Source organism: Sciurus carolinensis, chromosome 11 (genome assembly GCF_902686445.1).
Source record: "Sciurus carolinensis chromosome 11, mSciCar1.2, whole genome shotgun sequence".
Lineage (NCBI taxonomy): Eukaryota > Metazoa > Chordata > Mammalia > Rodentia > Sciuridae > Sciurus > Sciurus carolinensis.
This window is the reverse complement of record NC_062223.1, coordinates 74279372-74295619: the sequence shown is the minus strand read 5'-3', so window position 1 is coordinate 74295619 and position 16248 is coordinate 74279372. Positions and strand designations below refer to the sequence as shown.

General features: G+C 37.5%; 1 protein-coding gene and 1 non-coding gene across 2 annotated transcripts; one reads left to right on the top strand and one right to left on the bottom strand.

The window, feature by feature from the left end:
- Window positions 1-8679: 8679 nt before the first annotated feature.
- Trnae-cuc (transfer RNA glutamic acid (anticodon CUC)) lies at window positions 8680-8753 on the top strand. The gene has a single exon. It is a non-coding gene; the product is annotated as a tRNA-Glu (tRNA).
- Window positions 8754-14495: 5742 nt separating this feature from the next.
- LOC124958135 (olfactory receptor 52K1-like) lies at window positions 14496-15501 on the bottom strand. The gene is given in 2 exon segments (XM_047515870.1): window positions 14496-14690; window positions 14692-15501. Coding segments are annotated over 2 exon segments (1005 nt in total).
- Window positions 15502-16248: the final 747 nt, after the last annotated feature.

Below are 16248 nucleotides of genomic sequence, written 5' to 3'. Positions count from 1 at the left end.
TGGAAAGATACATGATTCGGTCACATGCCTGCTCATATTTTCTTAGGGAGCGGGTATTTGGTGGTGTTAGTGGTATGTGTGATGAGAAAAAGAATTAACACATGATATACAAAGAATAACAAACCCTCACTGAAACACTCATATTTCTGGAAGTGTTCTAAATGCTTTCATGTATTGACTTTTAAAAATATCTTGTTTAAGGGGCTGGGGAGATAACTCAGTCGGTAGAGTGCTTGCCTTGCAAGTGCAAGGCCCTGGGTTCAATCCCCAGCACCCCCCACCAAAAAAAAAAAAAATCTTGTTTATTTTACCAGTGAGAAGATTGAGACCCAGAGAGATTAAGTGACATGGTTAGTAAATGGCAAAGCTGGATTTGAACCCAGGCAGTCATGCCAGACTCCATTCTTTTAACAACTATAGGGCAACCAACTCATCCTGGTTTACCTGGAACTTGCAGGGTTTTAGTTCTGAAAGTCTGGGGTCCCAGGAAACATCAGGCAAACTAGTCAGCCCATCATTTTACTATTACTAATACTACCTAACCTGAAGATCAGCAATGCCTTATAAATTGTGGAGCAGTTAGGAAATGTTATTTTCCTTTTTATATAGGTTTAGTCTTAGCAAAAACAGTGTTTATGTGGGTTTTCCTACACCCACCTTCTAAATACTCAAAAGAAAAAGAGATTCATCTATAAATTCATACTGCAGGGAGAACTCAAAAAGAAGTAGATTTGAAATTCCAAAGCCCACCCTGGAATGTCTTTCTGAAAAATCCTCCAGCATTGCCTTAGACAGCATAACATAGATTTTGGAAAATGTTGTGTTGTTGAGGTTGGGTGAGGGCCAGACAACCCTTGTAGGGTGGTGGTAAAAACCCTTGTAGCCAAGGTTTATAGAATAAAATTCTATGGAGTAGAGTGGAAATGAGGAATGAGGAAAGAGGTGGTATCAAGTAAAGGGACGAGGAGAAAAATGCAACCAAGAAGATGCTTGGGGTTCCACACTGTTCCTCCTCAAGTGTGACCAGAGGGTGGTCATACTTAAGGGAGAGCAAACTAACTCAGGCTGCCCAGGAATCTCTTAGCTTGAACAAGATTGCTCTGCCTCTGTTTTGTAAAGTGTAATTTGTTCTCCTGTTTTGTGTCTTGGGATTCCTGTGATAGATTCCTTAAGGAGCTTCTCTGTCATGGGGCCTCAAAAGAGTCAGTAAAGGGAATTTAGAATAGAAATAAAGAAGGAACAGAAGAGATGCAAAAGAGTGTGAGATGGGGAGATGGGTTAACTGACTAATGAAGTTCTTCAGAAAGAGCAAGTAAGGTTCTAGAGTCAAATCAGTCAGACCTGAGAACCAATTGGCAGTAGAGAGAAATGGAGGAATCAACGATAACTCCAAATTTTTTTTTAAAGCTTTAATGACTGTGTTGTAACTGCCAAAACCTGAGAATTGCTGAAGATGAGAGTAGAGAGCTTAGACAAAGAGTTAAGGCTGGAGATGAAAATGCAGGGGTTATTGTTTTATAGGGTACATGAAATAGAATTCGAAGGGGCAGACAGAATAACAGACATCAGTGAAAGAGACTAAGAAAAAGGGAAGGAAAGTAGAGTGAGAACCAGGAGCAAATGGAGAGCTGGAAGCCAGAGGAAGAGAGATTTGGTTGCTTTGGAGGCTTCAGGGTAAAGGAATTTAGACTAGTGGAGGTGGAAGGACAGAGCAGCTGAATGACCTCATAAAGCCTAATGTTCTGAGTAGCAGAGAGTGGGACAGACAGGAGAACTGAAGTAAGGATACCAGACATCATGTGATCTCTGTAGAGAGAGGCACACTTCCTCCACTACACAAGTCAAAGCCATTGTAAGCCACTCCTTCAATTTCTCGGCCCTCCCATACTGCTTGGCTACTGTGAGCACCTCTCTTCTTTCAGTTCCACAATTGAGGTCTCTTCTCTCCATCCTTAGTTTATCTTTCAATTCTCTCTTCTTTCCCTTTAGCTTATGAAAAAGTTCAAGTTTCTATCATTGGAGAAAACGAACTCTTCCTTAACCTCCTATGAGCATCTAGATTTCAATTTTTCTCCTCACCTTGAAAACTGAGCCCCAGGCAGGTCTTCAGCATGCTTTAATCATTGTTTACTGGTCTGTTTCCTTACCAGACTGAAAGCATTCCTAGAGGGGAGACCATGTCTTGTTGACCTCTGCCCAGCACAGAGCCGATGGCAACACAGAGTGCTCAAACATGATGTGTTGAAAGAGTCAATGAATGCACCAAGGAATCTTATTAAACTTTTTCATTTGCAACTTAGAGCAGCCCTTTGAGGATGAGTGAATGAATGGAAACCTAACACTGTCAAAGCCCAGAGATTTCAAATGAATTGCTTAGTCTCACCTACCAAGTAGAATCAAGCCTCAACTCCATCTTCTAGTACTTTTCCCTCTATACCTCTTGTGCCCCACACGCGAAACAACCTCAGACAGGCTTCAAGCATTTTTTTTTCTTTGTTGGGGGTGGTGTGTGCTGGGGATTGAACTCAGAGGCACTTGACCACTGAGCCACATCTCCAACCCTGTTTCATATTTTATTTACAGACAGGGTCTCACTGAGTTGCTTAATGCCTCGCTTTTGCTGAGGCTGGTTTTGAACTCGTGATCCTCCTGCCTCAGCCTCCCAAGTTACTGGGATTACAGGCGTATGCCACTGCACCTGGCTTAATTTCAAGCATTTTTAATCTCAGAAACAATATTAAGACCTAGCTTTTATCAAGTATTTACTACATGCCAAAGTGTTTTCCTTGTGGTATCTCTTTACTCACAGTACCCTAAGAGATGAATACTATTTGTTTACCCAGTTTATAGATGTGGTCACTGAGGTTTAGGGAAGTTAAGATAGGGCTGGGACATGAACTTCAGTTTGTCAGTGGCAATGTGGTGTTCAGTTCTAACTTCAGATTTACCTGCCTTCAGATTCCCCTGAATCTCTTTTCTCCTCACCGTGGCAGTCTGTAGTGGTCTCTGACTGGATTGCAGCCGACTGTAGGTTTGGTTTCGCTTCTAAAGAGGTAACTGGAGGGAGGTTGATGTCCTGCTCCAAGGCACTGATCCACGAGGCTGAGGGAGAGGAATGGGTAAATACACCTGTGGGTTGCAGAGGAGGAGTTTGAGATTCCCAGAGGAAAACCATTTCCAGGGACCCAAAGGAGGAAACAAGGAGAAACCCAGAAGAACCTCTTTCCCTCTTTGTTGTGTTGTTTAGGGTTTATTGTCTTTAACTGATCACAAGCTCTCTTCAAGCAGTGTTATGCCACTTACTGAATAGCATGAGATCCTTACAACAGGACTTCCATTTCCTCTCCTCCAGTGTATCATTGTCACATGTTTTTATTTCTACGTGATTATAAATCCCACAACATGCTATTTTTTCCTGTCTCAATTTCCTTTTAAATCCTAGGAAGATTTAGAAAAGTAAGACAGAAATCAATACTATGTTTGCAAAATTCATTCACATTGGGTGTGACTGTCACTTATTTTATTGCTCATAAGCATTTCAATATATAAATATTTACCCTATATTTACATATTTTATAGCTGAAGGACAGTTCTGTACTTCTGATTTTTCACTGTTAAGGACAATGACACTATGAATATTCTTGTGATACCCATGGACCTGAGGTATCAAGAGACCAAAGGGTATACATATCTTCAACTTTACTAGATAATGGCAAATTGTCTTCTGATGTGATTGTTATAATTTAAAATATCACCAACAGTGTATGAGAGTTTCCCTTGATATTCATTGGAAAATCATTATGCTACATATCCAAATCTGCTATGTCTACATGACAGATGTAGTAAGATTATCCAGTATATATTGATTACCTGTATGAGACAGGTTTGAGGTAAAATATTTTTCCATTTATTTTTTGAAGTCATTGTTTAAATATTTTGCTTATTATACAATCAAGTTGCCTTTGATTGATTTATAGTTGTTCTTTCTATATTCATGATACTAGCTTTTTAAAAAAAAACTAGAAGTCTTCTTTTTTATATCTTTATTTTATTTATTTTCATGTGGTGCTAAGGATCAAACCCAGTGCCTCGCATGTGCCAGGCAAGCACTCCACCACCGAGCCACAACTCCAGCCCCTGGATCCTAGCCTTTTGTTGGTTAAATTTATTGCAAGTATCTTCTCCAAACCTGTGACTTGCCTTTTCACTTTTTAAAAAATATTTTTTTGTTGTTGTTGTCAATGGACCTTTATTTTACTTATTTTTATGTGGTGCTGAAGATCAAACCCAGTGCCTCACACGTGTTAGACAAGTGCTCTACCACCGAGCCACAACCCCAGCCCGCCATTTCACTTTTATGACACCTTCTGCTTAAAGTTATATCTAGCATACAGGGCATCTTTGTATAAATTACAAAAAGACTCTGTCTCTGATGGCGTGACAAGTGTGGTGTGGATTGAATTTAATCTTCCACTTGTTTTTGTCAGATGCCTATGGATAATCTACTAATAAAAGTGGTAGCTCTGCCTTTTACTACCAAAAGTTCTTAATTTTAATGCAGTCAAATTTACATCACGTTTTCCCGTTCCTTCTTAAAGAGATCAGTGCTTTCTATGTTCTGCTTTATAAAATTTCATTATAGATATTGTCATTGAGATATACTCCTTAGCTTTATGGTTTGAACTTCAACATTGGATATACTTTTCTTTAGCATGTCTGATAAATATTTAACAAATATTTGTTATACTATATCATGCACATAACCTTTTTTTGAGATGTGAACATACAGAGCTGCTGCCATGATTTTATCAAGTTTTTCTGGCTTAGTGTATTGCGTTTGCTTTGTCTTTGGTCTCCTTTGGGTTTCTGTGTAACTCTGACTGTAGGCTTCACAGAGGATTTAAGGGATTAGAAGGAGGGCTCAAATCATAGAGTATGCATTCATTTCTGGGGTTAACATCCCCTCTTTCTCATCTTCTCTCTCATAACTGAACATTTCTCCCACAGAGAACAGTTCTACCATGCTTGCTTTTTAAAAACATATTTTTGGCACTACAAGATGGTTCAGGATCATTTTTTACTTTGTATACTCCAGCCCTGGAATCACCCATTTCTCCAAGCATCCTTGATTCCTTTTATGAGAGTGGTATTCATTAGAATGGGCATTATCACCTCACTGTCAACATCTATTATCAAGTTCTTGTCAATGTATTTTCTCTAACAGGGACTTTCCTATTAATAAATGTTTTCACATGCTTTATGTTTTCTTTTTTATACTAACAACTTTTACTTACTAAGCACTTGTTACATGTCAGGTCTTTCCCTAAATCTTTGTGTGTGTGTGTGTATGTGTGGTATGAATACTTAACATGAGATCTACCCTCTTTAAGTACACAATTCAGAGTAGACACAATGTTGTATAGCATATTTCTAGAACATATTCATCTTGCATAGTTGAAACTTTATACGCATCTTTATAGCCATTGAGATCAACTCCCCATTTCTTTCCACTCAGTCCTTGGTAACTACCATTCTATTTTCTGTTTCTATTAACTTGACTATTTTAGCTACTTAATATAAATAGTGTCTTGCATTTTTTTGTCCTTCTGTGACCAGCTTATTTTGTGTAGCATAATTTCTTCCGGGGTCATTCATGTTGTCATACATGGCAGGATTTCCTTCCTTTTTAAGTTCAAATAATATTCTAGTGTAGGTCTATATCACAGTTTTTATCCATTCTTCAGTGGACATTTAGGTCATTTCCATATTTTGTTTATTGTGAATAATGCTGCAATGAACATGGAAGTGTTTTTATCTCTTCCAGATCTGGACTTCAATTCTTTGGGTTATAAATCCAGAAGTGGGATTTATAGATTATTTGGTAATTCTATTTATATATTTTTGAGGAACTGCCATACTGCTTTCTATAGTGGTGGCGTCATTTTACATTCCTGCCAACAGCGTGTGTGGGTTTCAATTTATCCACATCATCACAAACACTTGTTCTCTTTTTTACTTTTTTTTTCAGTAGCCATCTTAACAGGATGTGCTTTTGATTTGTATTTCCTTGATATCAGTGATGTTGAGCATTTTTTCAAATACTTATTAACCATTTGTATGTCTTCTTTGGAGTAATGTCTAGGTAAGTCCTTTGTACATTTAAGATTATTATTATTATTTTTTGCTATTGAGTTATAGGAGTCCCTTGTGTATTTTGGATATTAATCCCTCATCAGATATATTGTTTGCAAATATTTTTCCCATCATATAGGCTGTTTTTTCATTCTGTTGATTGTTTCCTTTGCTGTGCAGAAGCTTTTCAGTTTGATGTAGTCCCACTTGTCTAATTGTTGCTTTTTTTGCTTGTGCTCTTGATGTCATGTGCCAAGGTCGATGTCATGAAGAACTTCACCTATGTTTTCTTCTAGGAGTTTTACATTTCTAGATCCTATGTCTTTAATCTGTTTTGAAGGTTTTTTTTTTTTTTTGTACTGAGGATTGAACTCAACCACTGAGCCACATCCCCAGCCCTTTTTTGTATTTTATTTAGAGACAGAGTCTCACTGAATTGCTTGGGGGCCTCACTAAGTTGCTGAAGCTGGTTTTGAACTTGTGATCCCCCTGCCTTAGCCTCCAAAGCCACTGGGATTACAGGCATGTGCCATCATACCTGACCTTGAGTTGATTTATGTGTGTAGCATAAGATGAAGGTGCAATTTCTTTCCTTTGCTTGTCAGTATCCAATTTCCCATATCATATATTGAAGAGAATGTCCTTTCCTCATTGTGGATTCTTAGGATGTATATGCATGGGTTGATTTCATTTTTCTCTATGTCTGTTTTTATGTCATTAGCAAATTTTAAAAGTTTTCATAATATATTTTGAAATCAATGAGGAAATGTGCTGTCTCTAGTTTTCTTTTTCTTCCTTCCTTCCTCCCTTCCTTTCTTTCCCGCCCCCTCCTCTTCCTCCTTTCCCCACTCCTCCTCCTCCTCCTTTTCTTTTTTTTTACTGGTGAAGTGTTTAGGGACAAACAACTGATAAACTTATAGATAACCAACACAATTCCACAAAAGAACCAGCTCAGCCCAACTAAAATTTTCTCAACACCAAATGACACTGAGTATAGGTATATAAATTAGTTGATGAAACTGGACAAAGGGAAGCCCATTCTTCCTTTTCCTTATTTTTGTCTTCTTCACACCTCTCTTAGGGACATCCCCCAACTTGGTCTTGCTTCACCTTTAGCAATACCAAACCAAGTGCTGCAATGATCCTTCTCCACATCAACATTAGGCATGCAGAATTCCAAGTGCAACACTGCAGTTTTGTCCTTTCTCAAGATTGCTTTGGCTAGGACTTAAAATTAGCATACTACAGTGATGCAGCCACATCAATATTTATAGCAGCTCAATTCACAATAACTAAACTATGGAGCCAATCCAGGTGCCCTTCAACAGATGAATGGATAAAAAAAAAAATGTGGCATATATACACAATGGAATATTACTCAGCCATAAAGAAGATTGAAATTACGTCATTTGCCAGTAAATGGATGGAACTGGAGGCTATCATGCTAGGTGAAATAAGTCAATCCCCAAAAAACAAAGGTCAAATGTTTTCTCTGATATGTGGATGCTAACTTAAAATAAGGGAGTGTGGTAGGGGAAGAATAGAAGTAGTTTGAATTAGACAAAGGGGAATGAAGGGAAGGGAGGGGGAAATGAGAGTAGGAAAGATAGTAGAATGAATCGGACATTACTATCTGTGTATGTATGATTACATGACCAGTGTGATTCTATATCATGTACAATCAGAAGAATAAGAAGATATACTTCATATATGTATAACATGTCAAAATAATTCTACTATCATGTATAACTAATAAGAACAAATAAATAAATCACTTTGGCTATTTGGGTTTCTTAGACTTCCATATGAATTTTAGGATAGTTTTTCTATTTATGTAAAAAATACCATTGGAGGGTTTTTGTTTGTTTTATTTTGTTGCAGTACTACTGGGGATTGAACCCAAAGCCTTACACTCTGAGCTATATCCCCATCTTCCTTTTTAATTTTCTTTTGAAGCAGGGTCTTGCTAAATTGCCCAAGCTGGCCTCAACTTTGCAATAATCCTGCCTCAATCTCCCAAGTAACTGGGATTACAGGTGTGTGCCTGAGAGCTGGCTCCACTGGAGTTTTGATAGAAATGTGTTGAATTTTTAAGATTGCTTTGAGTAGTATGGACATTTTTAACAATATTAAGTCTTCCAAACCATGAACATGACATGACTTTCTAAGTGAAATATTTGTATATTCTTTAATCTCTTCATTAATAATTTGTGGTTTTAAGTGTATATACATTTTACCACCTTGGTTGATTTCTATGATTTTATTCTTTTTGATGCTATTGTAATTGGTATTGTTTCTTTTGATTTTCTTTTTGGATAGTTGTTAGTATATAGAAATACAATTGATTTTTGAATGTTAATTTTGTATCCTGTCACTTTACTGTACTTATTTATTGTCTAACAATATTTTTTTGGAGGGTTTTTAGAATTGTCTACACATAAGAGTGTGTCATCTGCAAACAGATCATTTTACTTCTGTCCTTTGGATTTGGATGCATTTTATTTCTTTTCTTTGTCTAAAATCTCTAAGAATTCTAATACTAGGGTTGGGGATATGGCTCAGTTGGTAGAGTGCTTGCCTCTCAAGCACAAGGCCCTGGGTTCGATCCCCAGCACCACACACACAAAAAAAATTCCAATACTATGTTGATGTTGAATAAAAGTGGTGAGAACAAACATAGTTTCTTTGATGGAAATCTTAGAGAAAAAGATTTTAAGTTTTTGCCATTGAGTATGATGTTAGCTTTGAGCTTTTCATATATGGTCTTTATTGCATTGAAGTAAATTCTTTCTGTATGTAATTTTGAGAGTCTGTATTATGAAAAGATTTTGAAATTTGTCAAATGTTTATTCTGGATCTATTAATATAATCATGTGATTTTTTTTATCCTGCAATCACTTTTTTGAAAATATTTTTTTAGTTTCAATGGACCTTTATTTAATTTATTTATTTATATGTGGTGCTGAGAATTGCCTCATGCATACTAGGCAAGCACTCTACCACTGAGCCACAACCCAAGCCCACCTGCAATCACTTTAAAAAAGTTTTTTTTAGCTGTATATAGACACAATACTTTTATTTATTTTTATGTGGGGCTGAGGATCAAACCAAGTACCTCACACATGCTATGCAATGCTCTACCACTGAGCTACAACTGCAGCCCCCTGCAATCTCTTAATAGGGTGTATCACCTTGATTAATTTGTGTCTATTGAACCATCCTTGCATACCAAGGATAAATCACATTGGTTGTGGTGTGAGATTCTTTCAATGTGCTGTTAAGTTTGCTTTGCTAATATTTTGTTGAGGATTTTTGCATCTGTGTTCATCAGGAATATTGGCCTATTGTTTTCTTTACTTGTAGTGCCTTTGGCTTTGGTATCAACATAAGGTTGGCCTCATAAAATGAGTTTGGAAGTGTTTTCCCTACAATTATATTTGAAGAATGTAAGAAACATTGATTTTAATTCTTTAAATGTTTGATATATTTCACCAGTGAAGTCATCTGATCCTGGGTTTTTCTTTGTTGGAAGATTTTAAATTGTTGTTTTAATCTCCTTATTTGTTATTGGTCTTTTTGAATTTTCTTTTTCTTCAGGATTTGGTCTTGGTAGGTTGTACATTGCTAGAAATTTATCCACTTCTTACAGGTAATCAAATTTGTTGTTATATGATTGTTTACAATAATCCCTTATGGTCTTTTTTAAATTTGTGTAGCACTGTTGTAATATTTCATCTTTCACTTCTGATTTTGAGTCATCTCTTTTCTTCTTAGTCTAGTGAAAGGTTAGTCATTTTTTTTCTTTTAAAAACAATCAATTTCCAGTTTCATTGTTTTCCTGTTATTTTGCTATTATTTATTTTTCCTGCTCTGATTTTTGTTATTTCCTTCTGATAATTTTGTCCTTTGTTTTTTATTTTTCTAGTCATTTGAGGTGTAAAGTATTTGAGACCTTTCTTCTTTTTAAAGGTAAGCATTTATCACTCTTAACTTCCTTCTAAATACCACCCCTGCTATATTCTATAAGTTTTGGCATAGTGTGTTTTAATTTTGTTTATCTTGAGTTAACATCTCATTCTATTTTGTTTATTTTTGACCCAATGGTTGTTTCATTGTGTTCTTAATTTCCCTAAATTTGTGAATTTTTTAGTTTTTGTTCTGCTTTGCTTTCTTATTTAAAACTTTAAAAAATTTGTTCTTATTAGTTATACACTGCTTTGCTTTCTAAATGTGTTGCATTGTGGTCAGAAAAGATACTTACTAGAATTTAAATCTTAAATTTGTTGAGGCTTGTTTTGTGACAATATTTTTGAAGAATGTTTCATGTGTACTTGAGAAGAATGTGTGGGATGTAATGTATGTTTGTTAGATGTGTTTAGTGTACAGTGTGTTCGAGTCTACTGTTTTTATATTGATTTTATGCCTGGCAGTTCCATCCATTGTTCCAAGTAGGGCATTAATGTTTCCTCCTATTATTGTATTTATTGTGTATTTCTCCTTCACATCTGTCAGTGTTCATATATTCAGGTGCTTTGTTGTTGCATAATACTTGTAAATCCTACATCTTTTGAACTGTCCCTTTCAAAAGGGACAGTCTTCTCTGTGTCTATGATAGTTTTTTTCTGATATGAATATGGCTAACCCTGCTCTCTTCTGGTTACCATTTGCATAGAATACTTTTTTTCAACCTCACTTTTATCCTATTTTTAAATTTTTTTTGTTCTAAAGAGAGTCTCTTATAGAGAGAATATATTCAGCCACTCTGTCTTTTGGAGAGTGTAACTCATTTAAAGTAATTACTCACAGGTAAGAACTTAGCATTGTTATTTTTAAAATTCTTGTCTGTTTTATAGTTCTTTTGTCCCTCTTTACTCTCTTGCTGTCTTCTTTTTTGATTCGTTGATTTTTTTGTATTGATATGCTCTGATTATCTTCTTTTTTCTTTAATGTATCTTCTATAAGAATTTTCTTTTTATTGCATTATAAACATTGGTATTTTTATTCTCAGATTTTAATTTTCTTATAAACATCACACATGTTTATATTGTTAGTGAAAAATACTCTAAATGATAAATAAAAGGGCATAAATCTTGAACTTTATTAATAAATATACCTAAAGATTAATAATTTTTTGTGCAAATAATTTGGGCAAAATAATATTTTAAATATTTAAAATATTTTACATTTAGTTCTGTAAAGGAATAAGTGATGTTACTATTACTAACCTAATCTTTAAAAATAATAATGTATCTGTTTTGAAGGAAAAAATCCAGTGTGTTATCTTTTATCTATTTCTTATCATAAAGGTACATTTGTGTGTCAATATTTTAAATCTTTGAATAGAACAAAATGTTCAGTGTATTTATATACTTCCCAATATCATATTTACAAAAATTTAATCCCTAATACTCATTTATTTGGAAGGTTATTCATTAGATGAATTTGCATTTTTCAAACTGATTCATCAAACTATGTTTATGTTTGTGAAAATAGTCATGCTACTTGCAGAATTATTCAGAATTCTTTGACCATACACAAAATTCAGTCAGCACTTGTAAATTCAGATTACATAAACAATTCCAAGTTTCAGTCCAAAAACACAAAATGGTTTTATAGAGTAATTCTTCATTTAAAAAAGTCATCATTTATTTCAGCAACTGAAAGTCATATTTTTTTTTACTGTGAATAAAAACTTACTTTTGAAAAACAAGTTTAATTCCCAATTTAACAATAAATATTGCATGCAATAAGACTATAACAAAACTTCTAGGTTAGTATTAAAATGAAGCCACATCTTGACACTTTGAAATGCCACCCCCACCTCAGTGGTTGGCTCACTTCTGTTGCTAAAATGATTGTTTTTCCAGTTTTGTGTCCTTTCTTTCCTCATTATTGTCATGCAATAGCCACAAGGTTCTTCACCCACTCTCATAAAAGACATTGACTCAATCTTTCCTTCCCAACTTCTGCTGTTCTGTACAGTTGCTCCCGACCAACCCCGAATCCACATGTACTGCATCTACAGATTCAGCAAACCATGAATCAAAAATATTTTTAAAAGACTGCATCTACATTGAACATGTACAGACTTTTTTCTTGTCATCCTTCCCTAAATAATGCATCCAAACAATGATTTACTGTATATTAGGCATCATAAATAATCTAGAGATGATTTAAAGTATATGGAGGACGTGCATGGATTATATGCAAATGCTATGCCACTTTGTGTAAGGTACTTTAACCTTGTAGGTTTTTCTATGTGGGAGGAGGATTATGGAACTAATTCTTCAAGGATGCTAAAGATGACAATATAGTTCATCCATGTTAATACTCCATTCGATGTCCTTGTTTAATGATCCTTTTCCTCCTTCAATACAAGTGATTCTCCATCTAGTCCAGGCCATATCCTGGGTCGTCACCTAGAAACACGCCACCTCTGAAGTCTTTTATTTAAGAATCATTCTTTCCAGTCATCTTATTCCTTCCCTCTACTATTCCTACTTTTATATCTCATGATGACCTCTAGGGCTTTAGTCTTTCTTTAATTGTTCAGAACCCTCCTATCTTTTCTGCCCTCCTGACACTTGGGTGTCAGGCAAAGCTGTGACTCTCCAGTACTCCTATTTCTCTGCTGTACCTTCTTGACAATGGGATGAAAGCTGTGCCTGGACTGCTGAGGGTCTCCGGAGAAACAGCAGGACTGGGCAGTACTGCACCCGTCCTCACTCCTTTTGGTAACAGAAGGGACCCTCATTTCAAGACTCAGCATTCCTGCGTTGCTCTTGTTCCCACACGGTACCTCATTTAATGGATCATTATTTGGCTTTTCTCCCAACTGGCTCCTCCTCTCCCTATTAGGCAGGTGATCTTGTTTCTTCTGTTTTACAGATGAGGAAGCTAAGGTTCAGAAGAATTCCAAGGCTATCTCACAACTGGCAAATGACTGAGCCAGGAATCACACTCAGATCTCCCCCTCTCTGCATTCTCTCCCCACCTTTCTGCTCTCTGAAGTTCACCCATGTGCTCTTTTCTGCCTTCCCCTCCCTCTACTGCCATCACCCTCCATAAACTTCCTTCCATCCCAATCTCCTCAGAATCATGGTGGTTTTATTTCAGTTCCCACGTTCCACTGCACTGAAGTTGGTTGACGAATGCCTGTGTATCTTCTAAATTTTAAGTTCCATAAAGGCAAAGATCACATAAAGCTCATCATTGTATCTCTAGAGCCTGAAGAAAGAAACTGCCCTGGCTAAAGCAGTTGCCAGAAATCTATATATTACTGAATCACTTTTTTTGCTCTCCCTGACCCATCAGAGGATTTAACCCTGCCAGTTACTCCAACCTTCTTCACACAGTCTCCTCCCCTTGCTTTAGTAAAGATATTCACCTTGTTTTCTTTCTGCCTCTGACTCCTGCATACAAATCCAAGGTTCTGATTTCTCTTACATTGGCTACCCTTCTCCATCCATGCTGTCACTAGTTAGGTTCAGGCCACTGTTTTCTCTTCTGGATGACTATAACAGCCTCTTAAATGCTCTTTGCCCTGGGGACTGTCTCCCTCCAATTGGCAGAGTGATCACTCTGTAATACAAATATGATCTTGCTACATTCCTACTTGGAACTCTTAAATGATTACTTACTGCCTGAAGTAAAAATCTCAAGCTCCCTTATAATGACAGATAAGGTCTTTCATCATCTGGCCTCTGACTGCCCATCCAAGACTCATTTCCTCCTATGGCTCTATATTCCCGCTACACTAGGGAAACATAGGCCTACCAGTGAGTGTCCAGGTCTGCTGTCTTTAGTTAATCCTCTATGCTTTGTCCAAAGTTCTTCCTTTGCCTAGAATGAGTTTTTTTTCTCCATCTTCTTTTCTCCCAGAGATCAACTTATTATTCTTCAAATACAACTCAAACTCACCTTCTCTGTGAGATGTTTATAGTTTGAGTGTCCCCTCCTCTAAATTTCCATAAAAATTTGAACACAAAGTTATTATTGAATATAATAGCTATAGCATCTCTACAGGTTGCTAGATTGGAACCTTACTCTGGGGAGAAACAGACTTTTTCTTTGTAATCATAGAGTCAGCTTGATAAATACAAAATAAATGTGTGATGAATGAATGAATGAATGAATGAAACATATGCAGAAGGAAAGGGAGAAAACAGAAGTTGGGGATGGAAGCTTGTTTTGCAGCTTGTTATTTTATAACTGAGTGGCAATTGTTCAGAAAATGAATATAAGACTCTTAAAGATTAATGCAGAGAGCCAAGTCAAAATATAGCAGGTATGTTTAATTCACATAAATGCCATTCCCTCACTGGACAGTGAGTGTGATTTTAAGACCCTAAAATCTCAGAAAATCAGCCAGGAAGCTCTCTATGTGATGGTAGGAACTGAAACTTCTTAGTGGGGACTTGTTGCTCTGTCCTTTGAAACAGAGTTGCTAGATGTTGCCTGATTTCCTTGGTTCTGGCCCCATAGATGATGGGGTTCACCAGACAGGGGACCAATAGATAGAAGGCACTGAGCAGGTTGTGTACATCCTGGGAGGCAGTGCCGGGCCATGCGGTAGACGATGGATGAGGACATGGTGGAGGAGTAGACAGTGAAGATGACCAGCAGGTGGGAGCCGCAGGTGTTCAGGGCCTTGGAACGTGCTCCACCTGATGAAATCCTAAAGGCAGCATGGATGATGCGGGAGTAGGAGGCTCCTAGGAGAAGCATGTCCAGGACTCGGTTGAAGATGCGGACAGTGAGCCCCACAGTCTTGTTCAGTGAAATATCCCCACAGGAGAGTTTCATCAGGGCCATGTGTTCACAGGCAAAGTGGTGGATCACATCTGAGCGGCAGAAGCGGACCCGGGAGGCCAGCCCCACCACTGGAGCAACAATGCATGTGCTCCTGGCAGCTGCCACCCCTACCAGGCCAGCCAGCAACTGGCCTGTCACTATCTCTGGGTAGCGGAGAGGGTAGCAAATGGCAACATAGCGGTCCAGGGCCATGACCAGGAGGATGTTGCAGTCAAAGACAATGAGGAAGTAGATGCAGAACATCTGGATTAGGCAGCAAGCCAGGGAGATGCGGTTGAAGTGTGTGGAGAAGCTGAAGAGCATGGGGGGCACCACGGTGGTGGCGGCACAGATGTTGACAGCCAGGAGCAGGGCAATGAGCAGGTACATGGGCTGGTGTAGGCTCCGCTGAGACACCACCGTGTGGATGACCAGTGCATTGGCAGAGAGGATCACCAGGTAGAGGCCAAGGAAGGGCAGCACCAAAAGGGCGCGGGAGTCCTGCAGCCCTGGGAAGCCCACCAGGAGGAAGCTGGTGTAGGACCCGTTGGAGCTGCCATTGCTCCACCCACACATCTTCCCTGAGGGAGTCGGTCAGCTCCTGGAGAGGGGAGGGGTCGTCCTGGTGTCAGAACCCCGCTCTCCCTGCCCCAGCCTCACCAGGCTGCCCTGGGTGCTTTGTCTTCCATGAACATAATATTTCTATAGATAAAACAAAGAGTTATTTGTTAATATTTAGTGAGGTCCTTCAAGAAATAGCCCCTACTTTGTTGTTTTTCTTTTCTTTTCCTATATAAATAAATAAAAATCCTTTATTTTTTCCCCTAACAAACCTATCTCGAGGGCCCATTTTGTGCTAGTTCCTATGCTAGTGGCTTGGGATATACAATGAATAGCTGACTGTCTCTGTTGTGAGTGAGCTCACATTGTATAGAGCAAGAATGAAGTGACAATTTCTTTCAAATTGGCATTACACACTATTTGATATCTATTCTAGGATCTAGGATTTCTCAGGGATTGACTTTGAGTTGCCATTATCCTTTTGGTGAATTGGTAATCTTGTCAATGGCCACTTTTTTCCAAATTGTCAAAGAATATTTTGAGGAAACCATAAAACCATTTGCTAGTTCTTTCAATATCTGGAATTTAACTTTTTTTTTTTTTTAGCCTACTCAAATGTTCTCCCATGGTCTCTTTGCCATCTGTAGTTTTATTTCCTTTTCAATTATATTCTTTCTACTTCCATGGTTTTAGAATATTTCATGTAATATAAAAGAATAAAAATGGGAAATTATCAGTTTCTCTCTGTCATCTTTTATTACT